Raw genomic sequence first — 24,794 nt, 5'->3', positions numbered from 1 at the left:
CTTACGAGCATTCCGTACGGGTGGCGGGGGGTTGTACAACCACCACCCCCTTACTGATGCACACAAGAGTGAGTGGTGGGAAGGAACTGGAAAGGCGTGGGGGGAAGGAAAACTGTAATCGGAATAGAGTATTTGAAAAAAATCTATCTTCAATACAAGAAAGAAAAGCAAAGGTGGTAAGCTGATTACAAATTGTTTACAAATGATACAGGTTTGTGTGAGCCAGTTTAAGTATATAAATGTGGGCTGGAGAGATGGCTCAGCGGTTAAGAGCACTGACTGCTCTTCCAGAGGTCCTGAGTTCAATTCCCAGCAACCACATGGTGGCTAAAGAGATCTGATGCCCTCTTCTGGTGTGTCTGAAGACAGCTACAGTGTACTTATATATAATAAATGAATAAATCTTTAAAAAAGTATATAAACGTGCATTCACTTCTCAGACTCATTTAGACCTTTGTTGTTCATGTATGTATATGTATATGTGTATGTATATGTATATGTATATGACTCTGTGGAAAGCAGCTCCCTGTTTTCCTGAATAAACCACACTAACAACCCAGTTACCTGTGTTGTTGTCTGTGCTCCTTTTAGGAGAGCATGACTCCGAAAAACACTTGTAATGTTTCCTGAAGAAGCCAGAACTTGCTGGGGTTGTCCCACGGTTCCTGTAGTCTTAATCTCAAATCCAATCCATTCAAAGGCCATTCACTCTGTCTCTTTCCAACATATCTCTCCTAAGCACTTCACAAAATAACTTCTCATGTCTGCACTTCTCAATCTGAGGAACGCTTACTAACCTATACTAAGAAGTACCGTTGGTATAGGTAAGTTTGAGAGTAAACATGACTGATTCTTAGTAGGCGGGGAAAGTAAATAGCATACAGATAAAATGCAGCTAATGGAAGAGCTTTATCACCTAAATGTGCATTGTGAGCCTTCCTGAGTATAAAGGGAGACTGGCTCACTTGAGATGTCAAAAATCAAGGCCAGGAGAATATGTACAGAGACATTTCCATTCACCAAACAAGATTTACAAATGACCAACAACTACATGAAAAAGATGTTTAACCTCACACTAGGTCATTTGGGAAAAGGCAAATCAAGGCCACCTTGACTCAGTTTCACACCCACTAAGATGGTTGAAATCAGAAAGACAGACACAAATTCTGGGAAGCATGTGGGGAAACTGGAAGCCTCACACATCGCTGGTGAGAATGTAAAAGAGTACAGAAACTTTGGAACACGGTTTGGCAGTTCATCAAAATGTAAAAGATATGAGTTAGCGTGTGATCCACTAACTCGTTCAGTGTACACCCAAGAGATGGGAAAAGCAGGATGCACAGAATGTCACCACAGCCACACAGTAGGATATAATTCAACCCTAAAATGTAGTTCTAATACAAGGATGAATGTTAAAAAATACCATAGTAAATAAAAGAAATGGGAAACAGTGGACCTCATAAGGTATGATTCCACTTCCTTGTATGACTGGACCTCATAAGGAGTGATTCCACTTCCTTGTATGACTGGACCTCATAAGGTGTGATTCCACTTCCTTGTATGACTGGACCTCGTAAGGTGTGATTCCACTTCCTTGTATGACTAGACCTCGTAAGGTGTGATTGCACTTCCTTGTATGACTGGACCTCATAAGGTGTGATTGCACTTCCTTGTATGACTAGACCTCGTAAGGTGTGATTGCACTTCCTTGTATGACTGGACCTCATAAGGTGTGATTGCACTTCCTTGTATGACTGGACCTCGTAAGGTGTGATTCCACTTGAGCATGCAGAATGCAAATCCACAGTGACATAATGCAAAGTAGTAGGAACCAGAGGCTCTGGAGACCAGATGACTGTCAACAGTAAGTGGTTTCTTTTCAGGGTGATGAACTATTCTAGAATTAGTGGTGATATTCAATTTTGTTACTAGACTGCTCTTACTGTACTGTTTGCTTTTTAATTCAATCAGTGTTAGTGATCAGTAAGTGCTTATTCACGGGGGGAGAGGAAGATCCAGATGCACTAGGCAGGAATTTCCACTGCACATGTTTTATAGGAGAATAACCGCACTCCTTCCACTATAAGGTCTCTGAAGGCAGGGAGGACCTCTCCTATATTTCCCTTGATATCTGGTATGTCAGATTATACGACACAGGCTCACTCAAGGCTCACCAAGTAAATTTATAACCATACTTTATATGTCGGAGACCTCGACCACTGCTCTGACCACTATTTCCCACACTAACTAAACAACTCATTATTTATTCCCTAGAACTCTGAAGTGCGGACAGCAAGGTTCTCCTATCAGCCTGGCATTCATAGATAGCATCTAGAGGACCCTTCTAAATTCTCTGACATGCTGGAACCCAGTTCAAATTCTCTCTTACATCTGCCACTAAATGCCACTTGCCACTGTTTTACCTCTTTAACCACAGCCCCTGAACCAGAAATGTTTCATATATTCAGACTCATTCGTTCTTCTCAAACACCGAAAGCTCCAGAAGCCAAAAAGGACCATCGATCCTATCAGGGGTGGGAAACAAATGTTATCTAAGGTTATCTAGTCTCTTGAGCTCTAGTTCATCTTCACAAAAGTCATATAATTGCCACATTTTTTTTTCTCTTTGGAAAAACAGAAAGCCTCCTCACAAGTTAATTTTTAAACAGTAACTATTAATAAAAAGATGTAAACAAAGACAAAAAAAACATCAGAAGCCTAAAGTCTAGAATGAGTAGAGTACTGTGGAAGGAGACCAATAAAAAGAGCTTACATAAATGAGAGAAGAAAGGCGCTTACTGCTTGGGGAAGACGCTGCCTCAGCCAGAGCAGAAAGGACAGCACAGACCCATTCAGCATCACTGCCTTAAAGGCACATGCTCTCCAAACGGAGTCTAGGACTCTGACAAAAAGAAGAACTCCTACAGTAAGCAGCTTGCACCCTGAACGGCTGCAGACCACAGAGCTGACTCCAAAATACATTTCCTGGGCAAACCAATTGTGAGGCTGAACAAACTTTCAGACCATACTTGAAACTACTGCTAAATATCTACAGTCCTGACCAGGGGCCAGAAGAGCAGAAATTAAAGAACACACTCTCATGTTTAGAAAAAGAAACTGGAGGGCAACTTGCCACCTAGCTGGGGTTTTTGAGAATAAGTTAATCTATGCATGCTAGTGTGTGTGTGTGTGTGTGTGTGTGTGTGTGTGTGTGTGTGTGTGTGTGTACTTAGACTTCTTATAAAAGCATGCTCTAAAAGGCATTTTCTTTTCCACTAGAATGGAGAAAGGGACAGAGATGTGGCCTAACAAGATGTTCTGACCACATCTTTTAGGGATAGTCTGGTGAAGAAGACGGAAAATGTCAAACTCCAAAAGCTTGAAAATCTACTAAACTCAACTAAGAGAACACACCACTTGAATGTCTGATTAACTAACACACCCACAGACTTCCAGTAAAACACCCCAGGACCCCAACTTTCCTATAATCTAAATAATTACTATTGATAAAACCCATGGGCTTATCTTCATATTAACAAATGACTCAAAGATCTGAGTAACCCAGCACACACAGCCTGACAGAATCGGACTCCATTAAAGATCACAGAAGTCTAAAATGGCAAACCAAAGGACGAGACCAAAAGGGAGTCAAGGACAGTACTTAGATTTTAAAGCTAAATACATACACCCTTGAGATAATGTCACAAGGGAACCCTAGGACTTGTAATCTCAAGTATTTATAACACAAATGCATCGTGTGCTCATACAACAGTTCTCAAATTCATCAACTAAAATGTGCATTTTCCTTCTTTGCCCCAGAGTGTTATAACAAAAAAAAAAAAAAAAAATCTGTCATTATGCCCTGGAAAGATGGCTCGGCCATCAGGGGCACTTACTGCTCTCACTGAGTTCAGTTCCCAGCACCCACCTGATGGACAGCCCAGTTTCTGGGGAATTTTCTTCTCCTGCCCGGTGTGTGTGTGTGTGTGTGTGTGTGTGTGTGTGTGTGTGTGTGTGTGTGTGTGTTCGTTCAGGTAAAAACACATTCATTACCAGTGACAAATATTTTTAAGACTGGATATTAAATCCAAATCTGTTTTGACTGAAGAAACTAAGAAACATCAACTGACTTGCACCCAAATTACAGGTCTGCAGCAATAGCTATGCCCTCCAGATGAGCCCCCTTCTTCCCACTCCCTGTGAGTGCCCAGTCCTTTCTGAACACTTGTCCTATGCCCTAGGACAGGATCAGATAGAGTATACACAAACACCATTCAATAAATGCTATGCTTTGCTAAGGACAAATGAAGTTAGCTAACTCCTCCTCCCAACACACATACACACACACTCACATATACACACACATACACACACACACACAAAAATAACCATAATACATCACCCAGTAAGATATTTTGACACAGTGTGATCAATCACCTACAAAAGGTAACCACTATTCATTACCCAAAAAAAGTCACTCTCATAGACAAACAGCTTCTCTTCTTAAATAAAGAGTGATGGCAGGGTTGGGGATTTAGCTCAGTGGTAGAGGGCTAGCCTAGCAAGCGCAAGGCCCAGGGTTCGGTCCTTAGCTCCAGGAAAAAAAAAAAAAAAAAGACAAAATAAGAGTGATGGCTTACTAAAGCATCATCACACCCCAATTACTTTTAGGAAAATAAAAGAGAGTTTATGGGTGGGCAGGCTTTTAATGGACATGCCACTGTATCAGTTCTCAAAACCTCTCACCCCCTCATTAAACATACCATGTGAAATTAACTAAAAAAGGTGTCCTCACACCACCAAAGAAAAAGGCCAGCATAAACCCTCTTACCCCTAAATCACTGTCCCATAACCATAGCCCCTTCAAACTCACAGGTCCAAGGTTGCCTGGCAGGCCCCCATTAGCTGACTCCCATTGGCTCTCAGGTGCACCCCTGCTCCCCACTTCAACCCTAGTTAAAAGGACAAGTGCCAGGCTGAGAAGTGATAAAAGAGAAGTGATAAAAGCCCAAGTGAGCAAGGGTTGGCTGACGACCCCTAGGTCTGCTGGACTAGCTGCAAGCAGACTTACCCTCCCCCAAAGAGATCCTGGAAGCCTCTCCTTGCCCCAGGGCCTGAATCCCCTGGCTCCTCTGGGACTCCTTCGGAAAGGATGGGGGAACTTTACTGCCTGGTCCCCTCCTCCCCTGTGTCATCCATTAAAACCCCAGCAAGCTCTTTGTTTCCAACAGCTGTGGGAGGGCAGGCGGCCTTGGAGAGAGGGGAGAGGTCACTTACTCCCTGGCTCCCTTGGCTGCCAATCTCCTGGTCCTCCTGCAAAACACACACGCCACCATTGCCTCTCTTTCTACACCACTTTAATTAACCCGGGGTTACACTAGCTACACAGGGGCACTCTCTGAGACCTAATTACCTTTCATACCCAAATCCCACACAAGATGACTCCCTAGCTCCCTCCCTCTGTCAAACTGGGTTCACTACTGGACTCTCATTTCTTCACCCTATATACATACTACAGCCTGGTTACCTGAGTCCCAGGCTTTTGTCCAGACACAACCAACAAAACACTTCCTGGGCCCTCCTGGGACTCCCTGCTGCCCTGATTCATAGACCAGTGGACAGTATAGGCCCCCACTGCACCCCTGAACCCAAAGGACAAACATAACCACTCCTTTTTACCGGCATAACCTCTGAGACCCAGGAACTCTAAGGAAGAACCTCCCCACCAACACATGGTCAGTCCTCAGGCCCCTAACCTCAGTTCCCTAGTTCCTCACCATCACACACACACACACACACACACACACACACACACACACACACACACACACACACACACACACACACACTCCCCTTGAAGCCTAGCCGTCCTCCCTCCCTTGAGGCTTCACAACACTTTACACGCGCTTCCACGAGCACACCCAGGATCACTGCTCCGTCTCGCGGAACCTCACCAGCTCACCACGCCGCAGGGCCGCCCTAGCCCCGGCCACTCGACACCCACCGACTCACACACGGCCACTCCCCATCTCCAACCCAGGTCCCCAAGCCTGCCCCGCGAACTCGCGTCCTGCCCACCTCCCGGCCCCCGGGACTCCTCAGTACCCTTAGTCTACACCGGTGGCCCAGAACGGCGGAAGGGAGGAGCCCCAGAGGCGGGCGCCGGCGGCTCCTACCTGAGCAGTTGATGCTCTTGCCTCTGCCTCCGGGACAGTCCCCGCCGCCGCCCGCGGGCTGGTTGGACGCGCCGCTCCCGGGCAGGCAGAAGGCGAAGAGCAGAAGCACCGACGTGTAGCCGCAGACGGCGAGCGGGGGCGCGGCCGGCAGCCGGAGCGGCGCCTGGGCGCCCATGCTGTCGCGGACGCACGGCGGGGAGCTCAGGGAGCGGCAGGCCGGGCACACCGGCCCCGTGCCGCCTCCTAGCAGCCGTGCCGCCGCCCGGGGCAGCCCCGCAGCATCCCCGCCAGGCCCCGGCCCTCCGCGCTCGGGACAGCCTCGTTGGGGGACCCCGGCGCGGGCGAGGGGCGCGGGCGCGCGAGGCCAGGGAGCGCGCCGCGTGGGGAACACGGAGCTGGGGCGCGCGCGGGGGGCGCGGGGCGGGGACGGACGCAGCCTCTAGCTCGCAGGCTCGCCTTCCCTTTGTGTCCGCGCGGCCGTCGCCGCCGCGTCACAAAGACCCCGGCCCGCCCGGTGAGGGGCGCGTGACGGAGCCGCGGGCGGGGAGGGAGCGGCGACCCCGCCCCGCGCACACCCCCGGCGCCGAGCTCCGCCCCTCCCGGGGAGCCATTGTTCCTGAGGCGGGCGGGGGCGCGGGCCGGGGTCGGGGATCCTTCTGGCTGGTCAGACGGCGCCGAGGATGCTGGAGAGCGCTCCGGGACTGTGTCTCAGAAGCCCTTTGTGAGCCTTTCCCACGCGCCTTCTAACCCTGCACGAGCTCAGGTGGTCTTTCGTGGGTTTTCCAGGTGGAGGTAAAGGCAAAAGGTGACTTGTCCAAGGTCAGTCACATCCCAAGAAATGGGTAGGATCGGGATTGGTACCTAGTTCTCACTCCAGCTGTGCACTTCTCAGGGGGCAAGTCTTAATCCCCTAGTCTCACCCCACCGAGTTCCTGGATAACTACATCTCTCGGCTGAATCTTTAAAGTGCGTTACCCTTTCCGCGCATAATAGTAAAGATTTAGAGCGGATTTGCTATATCCAAGGCCTAGAGGAAGCTCTTAGCCTGTATCCTCTCCAGTTCTATTTCACAGCTTTACAAAGGAGTTTGCATTCTGGTCTTCTTCCTTCCCCAGATCAGGAAGTTGGGACCAAGAGTCTTCTAGCTTTCTGGAGCCCAAATACAGTCCTATGCAGTCCTCACGTTACTAAATGATAACTTTACACAGGCAATAAAACCATGAATTCTTGGAAATGTTCTGCTTTTTGCAGTGTATTATGTTGCCCACTTGAGAAGGAATTTTAGAATTTCATTGTAAAATTAAGAAGTATGCAAAAAGGTCACTCGAAGAAAGCTACAATCTAAATCAAGATAAACACTGAACATAGAAGTAAAGACAAGGAAGGAAAATGTGCAGGCAAGGGGTGCACCGGAAAGGTCTGGAGACTAGCAAGAGATAGCCCTGCCGCTGAGAGCATAGGATGCTTTTGCAGAGGCTCCAGATTGGATTCCCACAGCAGCTCACAACCATCTGTAAATACAGTTCCAAGGGATCTGAGACCCTCTTCTGGTCTCAAAGGGCAGTGTAGACATGTGGTACAGATGTACATCAAACAAAACATCCATAGACATTAAGAATAAATTTATTTTTTAAAAAATCTTTAAAGCCACTAGCAATAAAGGGAAAGATATTTATTCCAAAAAGTTACTCCTCTGGGTGATTATTAAAAAAGTTAGAATGACAAACTTACCACTATTCATTTATACATTTTGGAGGGAGGGGCAATTCAAATATAAAGACAAAACTAAATTTGCTTCTCTAACAACACCAATATTGGGAATTATGCTTTGAAGGTGGCTGAACAAGACACAACGATGAATAAATGAAGACATTCATTACAGCTTTTGTGTAATAGTAAAATATGGCTCCGTTGGTCATCAGTGGGACTGAGGTATGATTATCTGTGTACAGCTTTTGATAATGATTAGGTTAATGATTAATGATGTAGAAACAGGGATACTAGTGAGTGTACATAAGAAAATCCTGGGGACTGGAGCGATGGCTCAGTGTTTGAGTTCTTCCTGCCCTTTCAGAAGACCTGGTTTTCTGTTCTCAGCAGTCACACCAGGTGACACCCAACTGCCTATGATCCAGTCCCAAGGGGTCTGAAGTGCATAATCTCATATAGGCACACATTAATAAACAAATACTCTTTAAAGAAAAGAAAATCTTGCTTTTCTAAAATATGCATATGTACCAGTCTAAAGAAAGGGCAAGACTGCTTTACCCCGTTATATTACCATTGACTCTGGAAAAGGGGATTGTGGGTAATAAATATTTGCCTGTCATGTTTTTCTGTTGAATTTTTTCAATGAAAAGTTTTTGTCATCATAATTTTATAATCTATTTGCGGTTAAGTTGCATTTCTGTAATGCTTTTTATCTAAATAGATCTGCATCTCTAACACCCTCTATGGTTTGCCTCCAGCCTCTGAGCTATTAAGCCTGACTCTTCCTGAGGCCCTGAACCAAGAGTGATCCCAGCCCCTCGCTGCTCAGACTCCCAGCAGCCTCTCTGTTAAGCTTGATGTCACGGATGCTGCTTCCATGAACAGTGTCTTCACACTTCCAGCCCCAGTATTCTGCCTCAAATTTCCATTTGTCTGCTAATCATAGCCCAGGCAAAAATACTAAGAGGACACAACCTTGGTTTAAATTGAAAGCAAATAACCCTAGGTCGCTAATCACATTTCTTATCTGGATCTTTCTCCAGATCAGGTTAGAAAAAAAGTCAACATGGATTTCTCAAAAATTTTTTCCAATGGAAAAGATTCTGAGAGGGAGAAAGAATTCTCCAGGGAGAAAGAATCTCTCTTTAATCATACGGTGTCAGAAAGGATTCCTCTTTTTATTGCCTGGTCAAAGGAAAAAGGGTTTAGAAGTTACATAGAAACCCCATCATGGGGTTGGGGATTTAGCTCAGTGGTAGAGCGCTTAAGGCCCTGGGTTCAGTCCCCAGCTCCGAAAAAAAGAAAAAAAAAAAAAGAAACCCCATCATACATGTTAGCATCTATAATTCCCAGATAACAGGTAACAAAAGGATGTGAAATTCCTATATAAAATCTACACAGATTATTTAAAAGGAATGTAGATTTCTGAAAACCACTCCAGACACTCTGGAGGAAGTTTTAGTATCTATTTCTTTTAAAGTCCTCTAAATAACTCAGAGGCACTGCCAAGGTTAGAGAACCCTGACCTAACCTTGATCAATCAACTGTTTCTCTTTAGCAAACAGCCATAAAATGCCGGCACTGTGAGACACTCTTTCTTCATAGGTCTTATAGAGTCTATGCTAGGATTGGCTAATCTGAGACAGCCCTGGCTGGATGGCTTTGCTTCAACTTCAGATCCAGCAGAGCTTGGTTCTTGTGCACAGGCTGAACTCTGGGTCACTCCACCAGAATTAATTCTGGGGCTCTGGTTCCCAGAGCTGAAGCTTCTGGGAGGACTTGTCAGCGTTGAAGGTTGTATAAGCAGCGTCCTCCTGCTGCTTGTCCATATCTAATGACATCTCACCAGCTAAGACCAGTTCCCCCAAACAAGATCCCAAAATCAAAAGGTAGGGAACTCTGGGCTAGGTGTCAAAAGTGCTTGTGGTATAAGCATGAAGGACTGAGTACACACACACACACACACACACACACACACACACACAGAGAGAGAGAGAGAGAGAGAGAGAGAGAGAGAGAGAGAGGCACACAGAGGCACACACGCACACAGACTCTACCACCCACAAATTAATATTGATACATCATAATTTTAAAAAATAAAATGTATAGTTAACCAATGGGGGAGATGGTAGAAGTCAGCCTCTGACCTACACACACACACACACACACACACACACACACACACACACACAGACGTACGGAAGTTAGCCCAGACATGTGGAATGGATATTTTTGAACAAAAACCTATCAGGGATCCTGCGTGTGACAACCATTTGTTATGATTTAAAAGAATGTTTTCAGCTCCAAGTAATAGAAAACCCAAAGTAACTTAAACAAAAAGATTGGGGGGACACTCAGGGTTTTTTTTTTTCCTTGTTATTGTTTAAGCCAGAGGCAGTGCCTTCTCTAGGTTGTTTTTTGCCCTCAGTAATAAAGCTCGACTCGCGGCGAGCAGTCATTTCTTTAGGAAACCTTTGTGAGCACTCCTTGCATGCTAGGCACCATGGCAGCCTCTTGGGGCAAGAGATAATCCTGCCCTTGCTGTGTGGGGGTGGGGAGACATCTGAAAATTAACAGTTACAACACAATGTGATAAGTACTAAATATAAACGTGGTTGGGGTTGGGGTGAAGAAAATGGCAAATCCTATTCCAGACTCCCAGTCCTGCCAAAATCCCAGCTTTCCTGGACCTCCTGCTGGCTGCCCTAGCTGTATAATGAAGTCCTGATAAACCTAATGAGACACCTTGGGGCTGACTAATTGGCCCTGGAGGGAGACAACCACAATGCTTGAGCCAGAAATAGGGAGAGGGGTGGTTTATGGAAGAGCATGGGAGCACCCTGAGATTGGCATATAATCCAATTTGAGAGTCTAGACCCCACTTCCTAGGGAGAGGGTGAGAGAGTCTTTAAAACGTGGAAAGTGAAAAAAAATCCGTTAGCAAATCTGGACTGAAAGGCTCCCAGTTGGCACCAATGCGATGTCTCTACCCTAAGGAAGTTTAGTGTCAAATATTGATAACATAGTTAGCATAATATAAAAATAAGACTGCGGCATTGCTAACCAATGGTATGGAGAGGAGGAGGCAGACAAGACCTCATAAGTAGTGCGGAAGAACCAGATGAAGAGGGAGGTTTCAGTCAAGCAAAGGGCCTGTTAGAGCTCTGAACGGCAGCCACTGTTGAAAAGACAAGTTCATGGAGTCGGCCGGTATCTCCTAACAATCTGCTACGGTCGAGGCTCTGCTCTGGGTATAGAGAAGCAGCAGTGGGGAAACAGAGCCGCCGCCTTTCCTTTCGTGGCCCTTAGAGCCCCATAGGGAAATCCAGATCATAATAAGAATAGAACACAAAATTGTCGGGTGGAGAAATGGTGATAAGTACCGTTCACTGGGGACACACTGCATCCTGGATGATGTCCGGCACCTTGTATCTCGGCCACTAATCCCCCTCCTGCCTGCTCAGTGTGACTTCCATTTCACAGATGAGGAAGCAAAGTCCTAATAAGGTTCAGTCCCTGAGGCTACATCCGTAAGTTGAGTCGACTGCTTCGCGCCAGCCCTGAGGCCTCCCCACACCACAAACTCGGAGGAGGGAGTCATCATGTTCTGATACAAGATGGAGGAAAGATTGGCACCAGCAGGGCGGCAACCAGACTCCTAGCAACAACTGAGAGGTGCGATCAAGCTGGGTGCCGTTCAGACGGATGGATCAGGAAAGCATATATGTGTTTCAGTGGCGTGTCACTCAGCCTTAAAGACTGATGGGACCCTCTCACTTGCAACACTTAGAGCTGGGAAACAAAATGCAGACTGAGTTAAGCAAGACACAGAAAACACAGCTCGTGGGCTCTCCCATACCTGGATGCTTAAACACATGGACCTTTAAGTAGAGTGAGTGACAACTAGAGGTTGAGAAGGGAGCAAGGGTCAGGGGAGGGTCAAGGACGATGGTTGGCTATCACTAATACACCCTATGCATGTGTAGAGATGTTAAATGAAGCTCCCCTTGTACGTGTGACTAATATAAATGTTTTAAAAATAAGACTGCAAGGGTTGGGAGGGGAACACCCATAAGGAAGGGGAGGGGGGAGGGGGATGTTTGCCCGGAAACTGGGAAAGGGAATAACACTCGAAATGTATATAAGAAATACTCAAGTTAATAAAAAAAAAAAAGGAAAAAAATAAAAAATAAAAAATAAGACTGCAGCCGGGAGCTTGATGTGTAGCTCAGAGATAAATCACATTCCCTGGCATGATCCAGGCCCAGGGTTAGAGCCCCAGAATCAATCTATTTTTAAAATTTAAACTGTAGCCACCAAAGGATATGCACAAGCCATCCTTGGCACACTGCAAGGATGTCAAGAGATCTTGTTAGGCTTCTTTGATGGCATGATGTGGGGGGATCTTTTGAATACTCCGCTACAGATGCCAGTGGAAGGTGCTATTATTGTTACCCATATCCCTCTAATGATCCTCAATTATGTAGATGGAGAACGGGAGCCAGGGAAGCATTTGCAGACAGCTGAAGAAAAGGAGCTATAGGAATCCGGAGAGCTAGTCTAATTCCACCTGAAGGAGAGCAGCCTCCCCACTGTAGCTCTGTCAGTCTGAAAGCCTTCTCACCCAAACACTCCTGTGAGTGGGTAGAGAGGGAGGAGACACCCCTAGATTTTTCCCACAGGCCTTCCTGTCATTCAATTGTTCAGCACCTCTCTAAATATAGAGGTGAGGTTTTTTATTATTATTTCTATATCTTTCAGCCATCAAAATTGGTCAGCTGCAATTCAGATTTCTCCAATGGTTTGGGAAGGAGTGTGCCCCCAAAATGGCTTCTGTAGAAAAGACAGTCTGACATAAGTGAAAGTAGCAGTTCTAATGTGCTAACTAGGTGTACACTCTGGATCCAGGCCATCTGGGTTTGTCCATAGCTCTGCTAGTTCTATGACGCTGGGCAGGTTACTTAGCTGGTCTATGTCGGTTCCGTCACCTGCTCAGTTCCGTTCCTATCCACGTCACAGAGTTGCACTAAGGACAACATGAGCGGATGTGTACGGAGTACTTAGAACCCTGCTTTGTGCATCCCAAGTACACAATAAGCAATTGGCTAGAAGTAGAAATGGTCTAGTTAACTACCTGATAGATGTTAATAGCTGTCAGTAACTAAGCTGTGGTTACACCATAAGTTAAGAGCTCTGCAAGTATTGTCTTATATAGTACCACACAAAATCCAAACTAGGCCTTGGGGTCATTTCTATTCTGAAGATAGGAAAACCGTCTTGAAGGGGTAAAGAATCTGCCCGAGTTCACAAAGTACAAAGCAGGGTGAGTGCCTGGTCTCTCTTATTCCACAGTCTGTACTCTGAGTCAAATCCCAAAGAGTTAACAGTCAAGAGAGCTCATCTGGGCTGGCTGCCTACTAGAGAAACATGTAAGAGGGCAGTCTGGTGACTAGCAGAGACAGCCAAGCTGTTAGGAAATAAAGCGGAGGCAAATAACCAGGTGGGCCAGGGAGAAAGACAAGAGCCGAGCAGTATGGCACACATTTCTAATCCCAGTGCTTGAGAGGCAAAAGCTGGAGGAGAGAGAGAGTTCTGAGCCAGCCTGGGACACATAGTGAATGAAGGGTAGCCCAGGATACATAGAAAGACTATTGAATGAGAGGGGGGAAGGGGGAAAGAGAGAGGGAGGGGAGGGGAAGGGGAGGGGAGAGGGAAAGAGGGAGAGGGAGAAGGAGAGAGTGAGAGCAGAAGGAGAGGGAGAGAGAAGAAGGAAAAGAGAGAGGGGTAGGGATGAAAGGAGAAACAGAGTTTAATTTTTATCCCAAGCCTAGGAACAGCATCCTTTGAGCCCAGAATCCTGAAAGAGACATCCAGGAACTGGAAATTAGAGTAAATCAAATGTGACTGGATAACTCTGTTTTGCCATTGAGTGTGTTCAAGTATGTCAGCTTGCCTCTGTATGTATACATATGTATTGAGCATATGTCATTTGCCTGTATGCATACATATGTAAGGAGTATATCATCTTGCTTCTGTATATACGCATAAGTGCCGAGCATATGCCATTTTACTGGGTATGTACATATGTAAGGAATGACTATATATCAGACTGCGGCTGAGAAAAGTGTGCACCTATGCATGCATACTTGAGTGTTGCAGTCGATTCCTGTGCTCATGCATGTACATGTGCACTTACACATACATGGGCATACAAACCTCATCTTCTTACTGCAAATCAGGAGATTTAAATTTCTTTCTTCGCTCCCAGTTGAAAATTACTGCCTAAAATCTAGTGGCTGAGGGAGCTGGCAGCAAGGTCAGTACAGTTGGACTTAGCCGTCTGGATTCCCAATTAAGGGAGACGCAAAGGTGAAACAGCACATCCCGGACTATTCCTCTCAGCACAGAAGAGCAGTGATGGGGTACAGAGCGACTTTGGCAGTGGCGACTTCAACAATGATGAGAGCAAGATCAGGGCAGGGAGCATGGTGACAGTCGCTGCATTCATCGTTAGCGCTGGCCCATGATGTGTCAGGCAAGCATGTGAGGCAGGGAAGATTCAGAGGCCAACAGGACAGACAACGCAGTCCCTGTCCTACAGCCTAGCAGAGGAGTCAAACCTCAAACAGATCCCTTAGGTACCAAGAGCTGGAGGTGCGACAGAAACCTTCCCCAGAGTGCCATTTAAACTAAGACCAAGAGGTGAATATAGAGTTAGAGGGAGGTGAAGAAGAGAGATCATCCTATGGAGGAATCCAAAATGTGGAAATGAAGTCGAGACTATGGCAAATTCAAGAGACAGAGGACACAGAGGAAAATGAATGTCCTGTCTCGTGGCATATGCGAAGTCAGAAAATGTTGAGCTCATAGAAGCAGCAAAGAGAATGATCTTTATAGAGACTGGGATGACTCATGAGTGGGGTATGTTGGTTAAGGGAGATATAATTATAGTTAGAAAGGAAGAATAAACTCAAGAGGTCTGTCACACAGGATGATGGCTGTAGTTAATGTTCCCACTCCACCCCCACTGTGTGTGTGCGTGTGTGTGCATGTGACTGTGTGTCTCTGTGTGTGTGCATGTGCGTGAGTGTGTGTATGTGCGTGTGTGTGTGCATCTGTGTGCATCTGTGTATGTGCATGTGTGTGTGCGCGAGCGTGCGTGCGTGTCTGTGTCTGTGTGTGTGTGTGTGTGTGTGTGTGTGTGTGTGTGTGTGTGTGTGGTGCTGGAGATTGAACACTGGGCAGTGCCTAAGGTGTACTGCTGTGTTATATTCTCGACAAAAATGCAAAGAAAGTGAAGCTAAGTGTCCTTGCCCCCGAATAGCAATCTCATGCTAATATATGTATTCGTTAGCCAGGTTTGACCATCTCACAAGTGCATACTTCACGACATCACAGCATATGCAATAAATACATATGAACGCATCCAATAACTTAAAAGAGGGAACAAAAGGCAGCTGCACCCAAAAGCCTAGAGAGTGAGCAGCACAGAAAGAAGATGGGGACTCTAAAAAGCGAGTGGCAGACCCTACAGACCTAAGTGAGAATACGCACTTAGGCCTGGTTTTAAGATTCTAAGCGGGCATCTGGGACTGATGGCTCATGCCTGTAATTCTACTATATGGGAGAATAAGACAAGAGGACCATGGAGGCCATCTGGGCTATAAAGTGATTAGGAAAACTTGGATTGCATGAGGAAGCCTTAGAGAGAGGAGAGGAGAGGAGAGGAGAGGAGAGGAGAGGAGAGGAGAGGAGAGGAGAGGAGAGGAGAGGAGAGGAGAGGAGAGGAGAGGAGAGGGAGGAGAGGGAGGAGAGGAGAGGAGAGGGAGGAGAGGGAGGAGAGGAGAGGAGAGGAGAGGAGAGGGAGGAGAGGAGAGGAGAGGAGAGGAGAGGAGAGGAGAGGGAGGAGAGGGAGGAGAGGAGAGGAGGGGAGGGAAGAGGGAAGGGAAAGAGAGTAGGGGAGGGGAGGGAAGGGAGGAAGGGGAGGGGAGAGGAGAGGAGAGGAGAGGAGAGGAGAGGAGAGGAGAGGATGGCTCTTGCAGTGGCCCAGGTGAGTTGGCTTGGAGTTGCAAAGATGGTGTGAATAAATGAACTAAACAGATATTGCAGATAAAAGCAATAGAATCTGGTGACAGACGAGATGGAGGAGGAGGAGGAGGAGAGGAAGTGTCAAGCGATGGCTCAGTGGTATTTATAAAACAGCCAACCCTGGAGGGAAAGCAGGTTTGGAGAAGGGATGGTGGGTTTAATTCTAGGCATACATTGAGTTTAAGAGACAGAAAATTCAAGTAGACATTAGAGCGATCTCCTTAGCCATCAGATAAATCTCTTCCCGCAAGAGAGATTTGCACTGGGCGTGTGTGAACGCGTCATGAAGATGACTGTAAGGGCTTACTATCAAAACCAGAGGGTCTGTGCTACTTCTGAGAAACTCAAGAGGAGGGGACTGTATAGGCACTGTCAGAAAATTCAAAGAATCAGAAGAGTGTCAAGATGACCAAGGAACAAATGTGTGTCAAGAAGTAGGGTGTGGCCAACTGGTCAAACGCTGCTGTGAGGCGAAGCAAATGTGAAAACCGAATAGTGTCCAAATGATACCATCACTTGACGTCACCAGGGATCCCAGAAAGAACGACTGGACAGACTCTAGGTTGGAGTCCAGTGTAATGTGAATAAGAAGTAGGAAATGGAGACAGACCATGAAGACACTTTGTCTGTGGAAGGAAGAAAGCAAGCAGGAGGTGGCTGTGGGCAGAGAAAGAACCAAAATGTTCAGATGGCGATGATAGGGCTTCATTGAGAGGAGAGGAGATCTAGGCATACAGTAAGATTCTTGAGGGGAAAAGTGGAATTCAAAGTACATATGGACATGCTCTTTATACAAATAGGAAGGATAGACTGGGGGCTCACACAGTCTGTCTTATATATGGGGTGTTTAGATGCCAGGGATATTTCTGAATTCTGGCTCCAGTGCTTTCTGAAGAGAAAGGGGAGTGGGGATAAAGGATGTGGGTGGGAGGAGTGGAATATGAGGAAGCTTTAACCCCACTCCATTCTCCATCCACCCCCAGCCTCCCTACCCCAGCCTTTATCAGTGTCTTCAGTGTGAGCAATTGAATTTCTCCATCTTATATAAGATGTTGCTTTTTAAAACTTATCTATAAAATGCATTTTATATAACAGAGACCATATCAAGACAAATATCCCGGTACCTCCCTTCCAACCGGATGGCTGCCCCAATCTCTGTTACAGAGAAATGCTGAGTCAGATTTGAAGAGTGGGAAAACAGTGCCACGGCCACTGATGACGACGGATCAGAAAGTAACTAACTTTCCACAGCAGAACTCGAGGATAATCAGTCGTGTCCAGAGAAGCAGTAGGGGGCAGGATGTTTAGGAAAAGGTAATTGGGAGTCGTCTTCTCTCAGGCGGGCATTTCTTGGCATAGTGTAGAACAGAGGGGATCTACCTTGGTGCTCCTCACCTCCAGCAAAGAAATGTGAAGCAAGCCAGGCATGGTGGTACATACCTATAGTCCAAGCATTTTTTGAGATAAAAGCAAGAAATTGAGAGTTCAAGGTCATTTTCAGTTACCTGGTAAGTTTAAGGCCAGCTTGTGCTAAGAATTAAAAAAACAGGGGAGAGACACAGAGAGAGAGAGAGAGAGAGAGAGAGAGAGAGAGAGAGACAGAGAGAGAGAGACAGAGAGAGAGAGACACAGACAGAGACACAGACAGAGACACAGAGACAGAGACACAGAGACAGAGACAGAGACAGAGACAGATACAGACAGAGACAGCATTTTTTGGTGGATTTTTTGTTTTGTTGTGTTTTCTGTAGTCTTGTACTAGGTTTATTAAATCCAACACAACTCTGTTCTACATGAATGTTGTAAAACGGTCACTGCTGATTCAATGAGCATTTTGAAATCCTCAGTGAAATAACTGATTTGGATAAATACGTTGTGACAGCATGCACAAAACTTACACAAGCTCAAGCTGGATACAATCCCGTCACGGAGCTGCGGAAGTGGGCACATGTTCATCTCTAGCTGAGGAGCTACCTGATAGCTTTTGAGAGGGAAAGTCAGTTTTCTTCAATGACCCCCTTCCCCAGGTAGATTGACCACCCTCCAGGGTAAGCCCCACTCCCAAGAATTGTTGGCTCACATAAACAGGTTTCAAAGAGGAGATAAAAGGGGGAAAAAAAGGGGCTGGGGATTTAGCTCAGTGGTAGAGCGCTTACCTAGGAAGCACAAGGCCCTGGGTTCGGTCCCCAGCTCCAAAAAAAAAGGGGGGGGGGAACCTCATGGTTGAATGGTAGGGAGATAGGAGTGAATATGGGAGGATTTGGGGAAGGGGGTGAATATGATTAAAAAAATACACTGTGTGAAACTCCAAAGAATTGATAAAAATATTATTTCAAAAGAGAACCTTCAAGAAGCTAAATCCAAAAAAAGAAAGGAAGAAAGAAAAAGAAAGAAAGAAAGAGAGGAAGGAAGGAACGAAGGAAGGAAGGAAGGAAGGAAGGAAGAAAGAAAAAAAGAAAGAGAGGAAGGAAGGAAGAAATAATATAAAACCATTAAGTAAAAGGTTATAAGGAGACAGAATATTCAGTCTTATATTATCCAACAGATAATATTAGCCATGAATGAAAGAATATAATCCTTCAATTGGCCTGGCAGACACCACCTTCACAGGGCGATCAATTTAACATTGGCAGTGGTGGGACAATCCGCCAATACACACCTCTTGCTCTAGTGCAGTGAGTAGGACATGACACTAATCTATGTGGTCCTCTGGCCAAAGAACTTCGACCCAAATCTAACGATGAGGATGTGGACAAACAGATCCAGAATGTGGAGTGCTTTACAAAACCCAGACTGGAAAAGAAACCCACATCATTAAGACAAAGACAAAGGTTTGTTCCAGATTATACAAAACAAAGGGAATGATGGCCAAATGCATCTGAGAAAAGACCCAGCAGTAGAAAACAGTATAGCTCGAGAAATTTGAATGCAGATCACACATGAAGTGATTTATCGATTTAATGTTAAGGTGTGATAATAGGATTGTGTCATGTGGGATAATGTTCTTATGCTAAGTACCTATTGCTGAAGTACTTATGGGTAGAGTGTCATAATGTCCAAAACACTCTAGCTACAGAGAACAAAAAAGAGGAGGAGGAGGGGGAAGGGGGAGGGGGAGGGGGAGGAAGAAGAAGAGGGGGAGGAGGAATTAAAACCCAAAGCCGTCTATTTCTTAATTACTCCACCAAAGACCTTCTTGTGGCTCCACAGCTCAGTGTGCTAAATTAGATTGGAATCTCTCCAAAGGCATCATGGCAAAAAAAAAAAAAAAAAAAAACAAAAAACCAAAACTATTCTGTAAAGCTTTTTAGACCAAAGGTCTTCCAATTTGTGTAGGAATGCATGTAAAGGTAGAAGACGCCCTACGCAGCCCCATATGTGAACCCTTTGCTCTGACCTTCCTCTATCCTAACAGTACTGCTCTCTGGCTCTCAGGTGCTGGCCTTTTGTCCCATTGTCCTCTGTGTCCCTTCTTCAGAGGTAATGTCAGGCCTGCCTTACTTCTCAAGAGAGGTCTAAGTGTCACTTTGGTCCTGCTACATCTGGCCATACCTGGTAGACACTATCCACTATCTAGGGTGTTAGTTTGTCAGACATGTCATAGCCTGCCCCCACAGAAGATTTGGTAAAGTGGGTGAATGAGCCAAAAAGGAGAGGGAGAGAGAGAGAGAGAGAGAGAGAGAGAGAGAGAGAGAGAGAGAGAGAGGAGAAAAAGAGTTTCTTGAAATTAGAATATTTGGGGTCTAACACATCAAGGAGGTATCCATTTTTCTCAGGTGCATAGAGGTTTTGGAAAGGCATCATGCGACACAATGAAGTGATGGAGTCCACACATGGTGGTGGCCTGTCAGCAGCAGTTCTTAAATGTTACTTCGATGGCATGGGAGCTTGTTAAACTTCTCGGTGTCAGTGTGGCCTTCAGTGATCCTGGTTCAGCAGACCTGGGATGAAGCCCACATCTTGATTTATTGAAGCTCCCCCCTCCCTTCAGATTCCAGTGTAGTGCAAGTGGTCTGAAACCCACATGGGGAGCCAGCATGGATGAAGTCACTCTTGCCAAAGTCCTTGCTACTCAACCATTGGTCCGTGGTCCAGCATCATCACTCAGGAGTTCATCAGGAATGCAAAATCGCTGAATCAAAACATGCTTTTGTTTTTTTTTTTTTTTTTGGTTCTTTTTTTTTGGAGCTGGGGACCAAACCCAGGGCCTTGCGCTTCCTAGGTAAGCGCTCTACCACTGAGCTAAATCCCCAGCCCCAAACACGCTTTTATAACAAGGCGTCTAGAGGTTTATCATGCACATTAGTGCCTGGGAAACACAGATATAAAGGCAGGGATAATTGGCCACTCTTTTGACTTGGTCACTGTCCTTAGCTTGCCACTTTTACTGCTGCTGACACCTTTCACCTCACTTGACTCTGCTCCTCTGTGCTTCTGACTCCCGTGTCATGGCAGATCTCTTAGAAGCAGGTTAATAAACAGAGCTAAGGGGTTGTAGTGCTTTTTTCCCACACTGTGTACACAGCACACAAAGCATTCCAGCTTGAGCTGTACCTCTTCCTGAACTCCTCACTAGGTCAATGATATTTTTCCCCTTCTGTCTTTTTCACTTTCCTTGTTAACCATTTTAGGTTTACAGTTCGGTGACGTGAACTATATAGTTCATTCTCACTCAGCGGCACTACCCATCGCCAGAGTTTTCGATGCACAGGCTGGGCAAATCCTTCAGTCTCTCTGAGCTTCATTTTCTTATCTACAAGATAGGGATGGTAGTATATAGGCCTGCGGAGTATTTGAGGCATTAAGTGAAATCATACATACCACGTCCGTGACTCATTAAAGGTGTCCCATAAATGCTGACATTTTCCTCCATGTTATTGTAAACATCTAAAGTCAACTGACAACTGTGTGTGTGAGTCTGTGCTTGTGACTCTACATGTGTAGTTTTGTGTGTAGTGTGTGTTTGTGTGTATGAGAAAGAGAGCAAAAGAGAAGGAAAGACAGACAGACAGAGAAAGAGAGAGGGAGACCCTCTGAACCTGGTATATACCCATTTAGCTAGACTGACTGGCCAATGACCTCCAGGAATCTGCCCCCACCCACCCCTTTAGCATAGGTGTGATGGTTTGGATAAGCAATGCGCCCTCCCAACACACACACAGAGCTTTGGGCTTTGAAGGTTTGGTCCCTAATTAGTGGCGCTGTTTGGGGAGACTTAAGGGCTGTGGCTTTGTTGAAGGAAGTGTATCCCTAAAGGCAGGTTTTGAGAGCTCAAAGACAAGTACCATTTCCAGCTTGTTTTCTCTGCTTCCTGTCTGTGGTTCAAGCTGTGAGGCATCAGTTTCTGTTCCAGCCACCATGCCTGCTATCTCCATTCTGGCACCGTGGACTTGAACCCTCAGGAATCGTAAGCCCAAATAAACTCTTTTATGCTGGCTTGTTCATGGTGGTCCAGCGTAGCATTAGAGAAGTACCCCATACAAGTGTCGTTACAGCTGTGTGCTGCCACACCCAGCTTCTTTATGTGGGTGCTGGAGACATAAACTCAGTTCCTCATGATTTTGTAGCAGACACTTTACTTGCTGAATCATCTCCCCAGCCCTCAAGAGTTTTTCCTAGTATACAAAAATCTGCACATTCTTGGCCTATCACTGCCGAACAACTAAGTTTGTAAACAGAAAGGTTCTAAAAAATCTATAGAATTAGGCCTTGAAAAAAAAGAGTAGTCATTCAGATATCACTGAGGAAATTACGTTCTGTGAAGCAACAACTTCTTTGTTCCCATTTTATATAAATTCCTTTATTGAATATTTAGATTGTGTTATAGCTTAAGAACAATCATTCAGTGTCAACGACATTCACACACGGTGCTTTCGATCTTGGGACTGGGTCACTTGGATGTAGTGTTTGAATTCTTTATATAAACGTTACCTTTTCAGAAGGATACTAAATTGAAAACTGGGGTCCTGTGCACTAAATTTCAAAGACTAGTTTAACTTCAGAACTGAGCTAATCAGAGTACAGGGAAGAGAATCAGACATCCTCTTCTCCCTTACTCTTACAAATAAGGATCTTGATCCACACAGTGCCTGTTTCCTGCTCACAGTCACGAGATAAGCTGCCAACAAGGGTGAGACCAGAGCCCAGGTTCCAGGAGTATGTTTTGGTGTTCAGTTGACCTTGAAGGACTGGCAACCTTTCAGCAGCACAGTTGATGAAGGGTGCAGAGAGACTGGGGGCTCTCTCGGGGCCCCAGCTATGTCTCTGAGTGAGGAGACTGGAAAGACTCAAGGTGAAGTGTCACTATGGGCGGTGATAGCCTTGATGTCTCTTGTAACGCAAAAGGTCAAAAATGAGGTGAAGGGGCTATTTTTAGTTTTGATTTTACACTCTGCAGGGTGGTTCCATACATTTATCTTACACAACACTCTAGCAATCGTGAGTGGGAATTTATAGGTGATTACCTAATACCCAGGAGATGTTCTTTGCAGAGCTAAAGATTGGAACTGAGGCCCAAAATAGGAATTTTACGTATTAGGGTTCTTAAAAGCATGAGATCCAGAGCCAGAACGCTGGGGTTCAAATCTTTGTGTCTCCATATAGAAACCACATACCTTGGGTACATATACTGAAGTTTATAGTTTATTATGTGGCAGATACTTTTCTAGATATAAAAATAATGCTTGACTTTTAGTACTTCAACTCCTGAGCAGGGGTTGTCATTTATTTTTAAAACTATGTCTTTGCAGATATGTCTGTTTGGGGTGTGGGGAGTGGTATGTTAACGCGAGTGAAAGTACCTGAGAAAGCCAGAAGAGGGTGGAGTTACAGGGGGCAACATGTGTAATTTACAGGTGTTGCAGGGCACCCCGCATGACACACGTGCTGAGAACTGATGTAGGGTCCCCTGGGAGAGCAGTCCATGTTCTAAACCATTGAACCATTTCTCCGGCCCCCAACTACTGATGTCTTTACTTTGCGATGGTACAAAATTGACTATTATTCTATAAATAGATAAAGTTTTTAATTTTGATCTCAGACCAGCAATGCTGGACAGTGACACTGAGCCTAGGGCACTTTCAATTTGTGACAGTTTCTACTTTCCATGAGTCTTTCTGGCTATAACTCCATTATCAGTAAAGGACTTTTGTACCATTCACTTAAACCAACAATCCAATGAAATACAATTTATTGTTATTGCAATTTTCAATCCTCTCTCCCTAAAAATCAAGGAGGGAGGACAGAAGAAAGAGGTATTTCAGTCGAGGTGGGTGGTGGGAAATGCAGTTCCCAACTAGATTTTCTGTTCCTCGAGTTATAACATAATCTCAACTCGTTGGTATCCAGCTAGCTCGCCTCTCTCTAGTAATCCTCTGATAAACTATTGCTCTGAAATATTCACCTTCTGAGGAAGACCCTACTTCCCTCTCTTGACTTTGGGCTCAGCCATGTCAATTGCATAGGCAGAGAACAGCAAATAGAACACAGAATGTGGACTCGTGGCTTCTTGTGCTTCTGTACTGAGAACAACGCCCCCGGACAGCTCCAGCCCCTTTAGGCTGGGATTTAGGAAACCACACGAGAGCAGATCTACTCTGTTACGGTGGCTGAGTGACTAGAGGAGGAGACCCAATCCCCCAGAACTTATAATACCAACACATTCAAATAACAAAAACAACAAACAAACAACAAACCTCTTTGGACTCTGGCAGCTAAGAATCTAGGTCCAGAGACTGGGGGTAACTTAATGGCAGAGTGCATGTCTAACATATGCAAGAAAGGCCCTGAGTTCCAGCTCTGCGCCCTCCCAGAAACCCAGGTTCCCCTAGACCTTCCCAGCAGAGCACCAGCTTGCTCTCCTCTTGTGTTGGTTCCTGAACTAGATAATGGGGCAGACAAAGTACTGAAACCTTATCTTCGCTGCTAACTCACAGTTCCTATTTCCACTATAACAATATCTTGGTTTGGGTGTTTTGAGGGTTTGGGGTTGGGGAGGTTGAGGTCTTAAGTAGCCCCAGCTGATCTCAAACTTGCTATGTAGTTAGAGACAACCTTGAACTCAGACTCTTTGCCTCTGCCTCTCCAAAGTTAGGATTACAAAGGTGTGAGCCACCAGGCCAGGCCTTACCTTTGGACTAGACTGAATCAGCCTTTAAAGTAACAGGATTTGAAACTACCCCACCCCCAGCAAACCTACAGAAGAGGAAACTCAGACCAGAACTTAATAAAATAAAATATCTTAGCAGGAGTTTAAAAATGTACTTCAGGCTTGTGGCTGGAGAGCTCCTACCATTCCCTGGATAGTATCAAGGTTACCCCACCACCAGCCCAGACTGATGTGTTTTAAGACATTTTTCCAAGCAGAAATAGAGGTCTAATCTCATGCAACAGGATTACTGTCACGTCCGTTCCGAGTGATGCTGACAGTGAGGGGCCTTCACTCACAGCTGGACATTCAGTTAGTGTGGGAATACACATTTCCATCTAGGACTGTGGTGGCCGTCACACTTGCCTAGCACGGGTAATAGCCAGATCGTAATTTTGTAGTTGTATTGGGTAATGGAGAGACAGCAGCTGTGTTCTTTAAAAAAAAATATATATACATATATATATATATATGCATAAATCACGTTTCTACACATTGAACCTCACTATAAATGCACCAAAGGACTGTTTAAAGAAATGCAATCTTGGAATTTTTCATAAAGAAAATAACCATGGGCATGGGGGATGTAACGCAGTTGGTAGAGAACTTGTCTATTGGGTTAGGAAGGCTTGGGGTCTGTCTAGTCCCGCCTAAGCCAGGCGCGGTGGCACAAG

The 24,794-nt window shown here is 45.5% G+C and overlaps 1 protein-coding gene and 1 long non-coding RNA gene across 3 annotated transcripts in view; one reads left to right on the top strand and one right to left on the bottom strand.

Annotated features, from left to right (window-relative positions):
• Tmeff1 (transmembrane protein with EGF-like and two follistatin-like domains 1) overlaps nucleotides 1-6,677 on the bottom strand; it is an 85,825-nt gene extending 79,148 nt beyond the window's left edge. For both annotated transcript variants that reach the window (NM_001429960.1, NM_023020.3), the window contains 1 exon segment: nucleotides 6,177-6,677. In NM_001429960.1, the coding sequence (NP_001416889.1) occupies nucleotides 6,177-6,351 (175 nt within the window). In that variant the 5' untranslated portion in view covers nucleotides 6,352-6,677.
• Nucleotides 6,678-6,832: 155 nt separating this feature from the next.
• LOC108350968 (uncharacterized) overlaps nucleotides 6,833-24,794 on the top strand; it is a 30,851-nt gene continuing 12,889 nt past the window's right edge. The window contains exons 1-2 of the long non-coding RNA XR_015620864.1: nucleotides 6,833-6,995; nucleotides 8,011-8,108. This is a non-coding gene — a long non-coding RNA (uncharacterized LOC108350968). The remainder of the gene's footprint in view (nucleotides 6,996-8,010; nucleotides 8,109-24,794) is intronic.

This window comes from Rattus norvegicus, chromosome 5, assembly GCF_021556685.1.
Source record: "Rattus norvegicus strain SHRSP/BbbUtx chromosome 5, alternate assembly SHRSP_T2T, whole genome shotgun sequence".
NCBI classification, from domain to species: Eukaryota; Metazoa; Chordata; class Mammalia; order Rodentia; family Muridae; genus Rattus; species Rattus norvegicus.
This window is presented reverse-complemented; position numbering and strand designations above follow the sequence as displayed.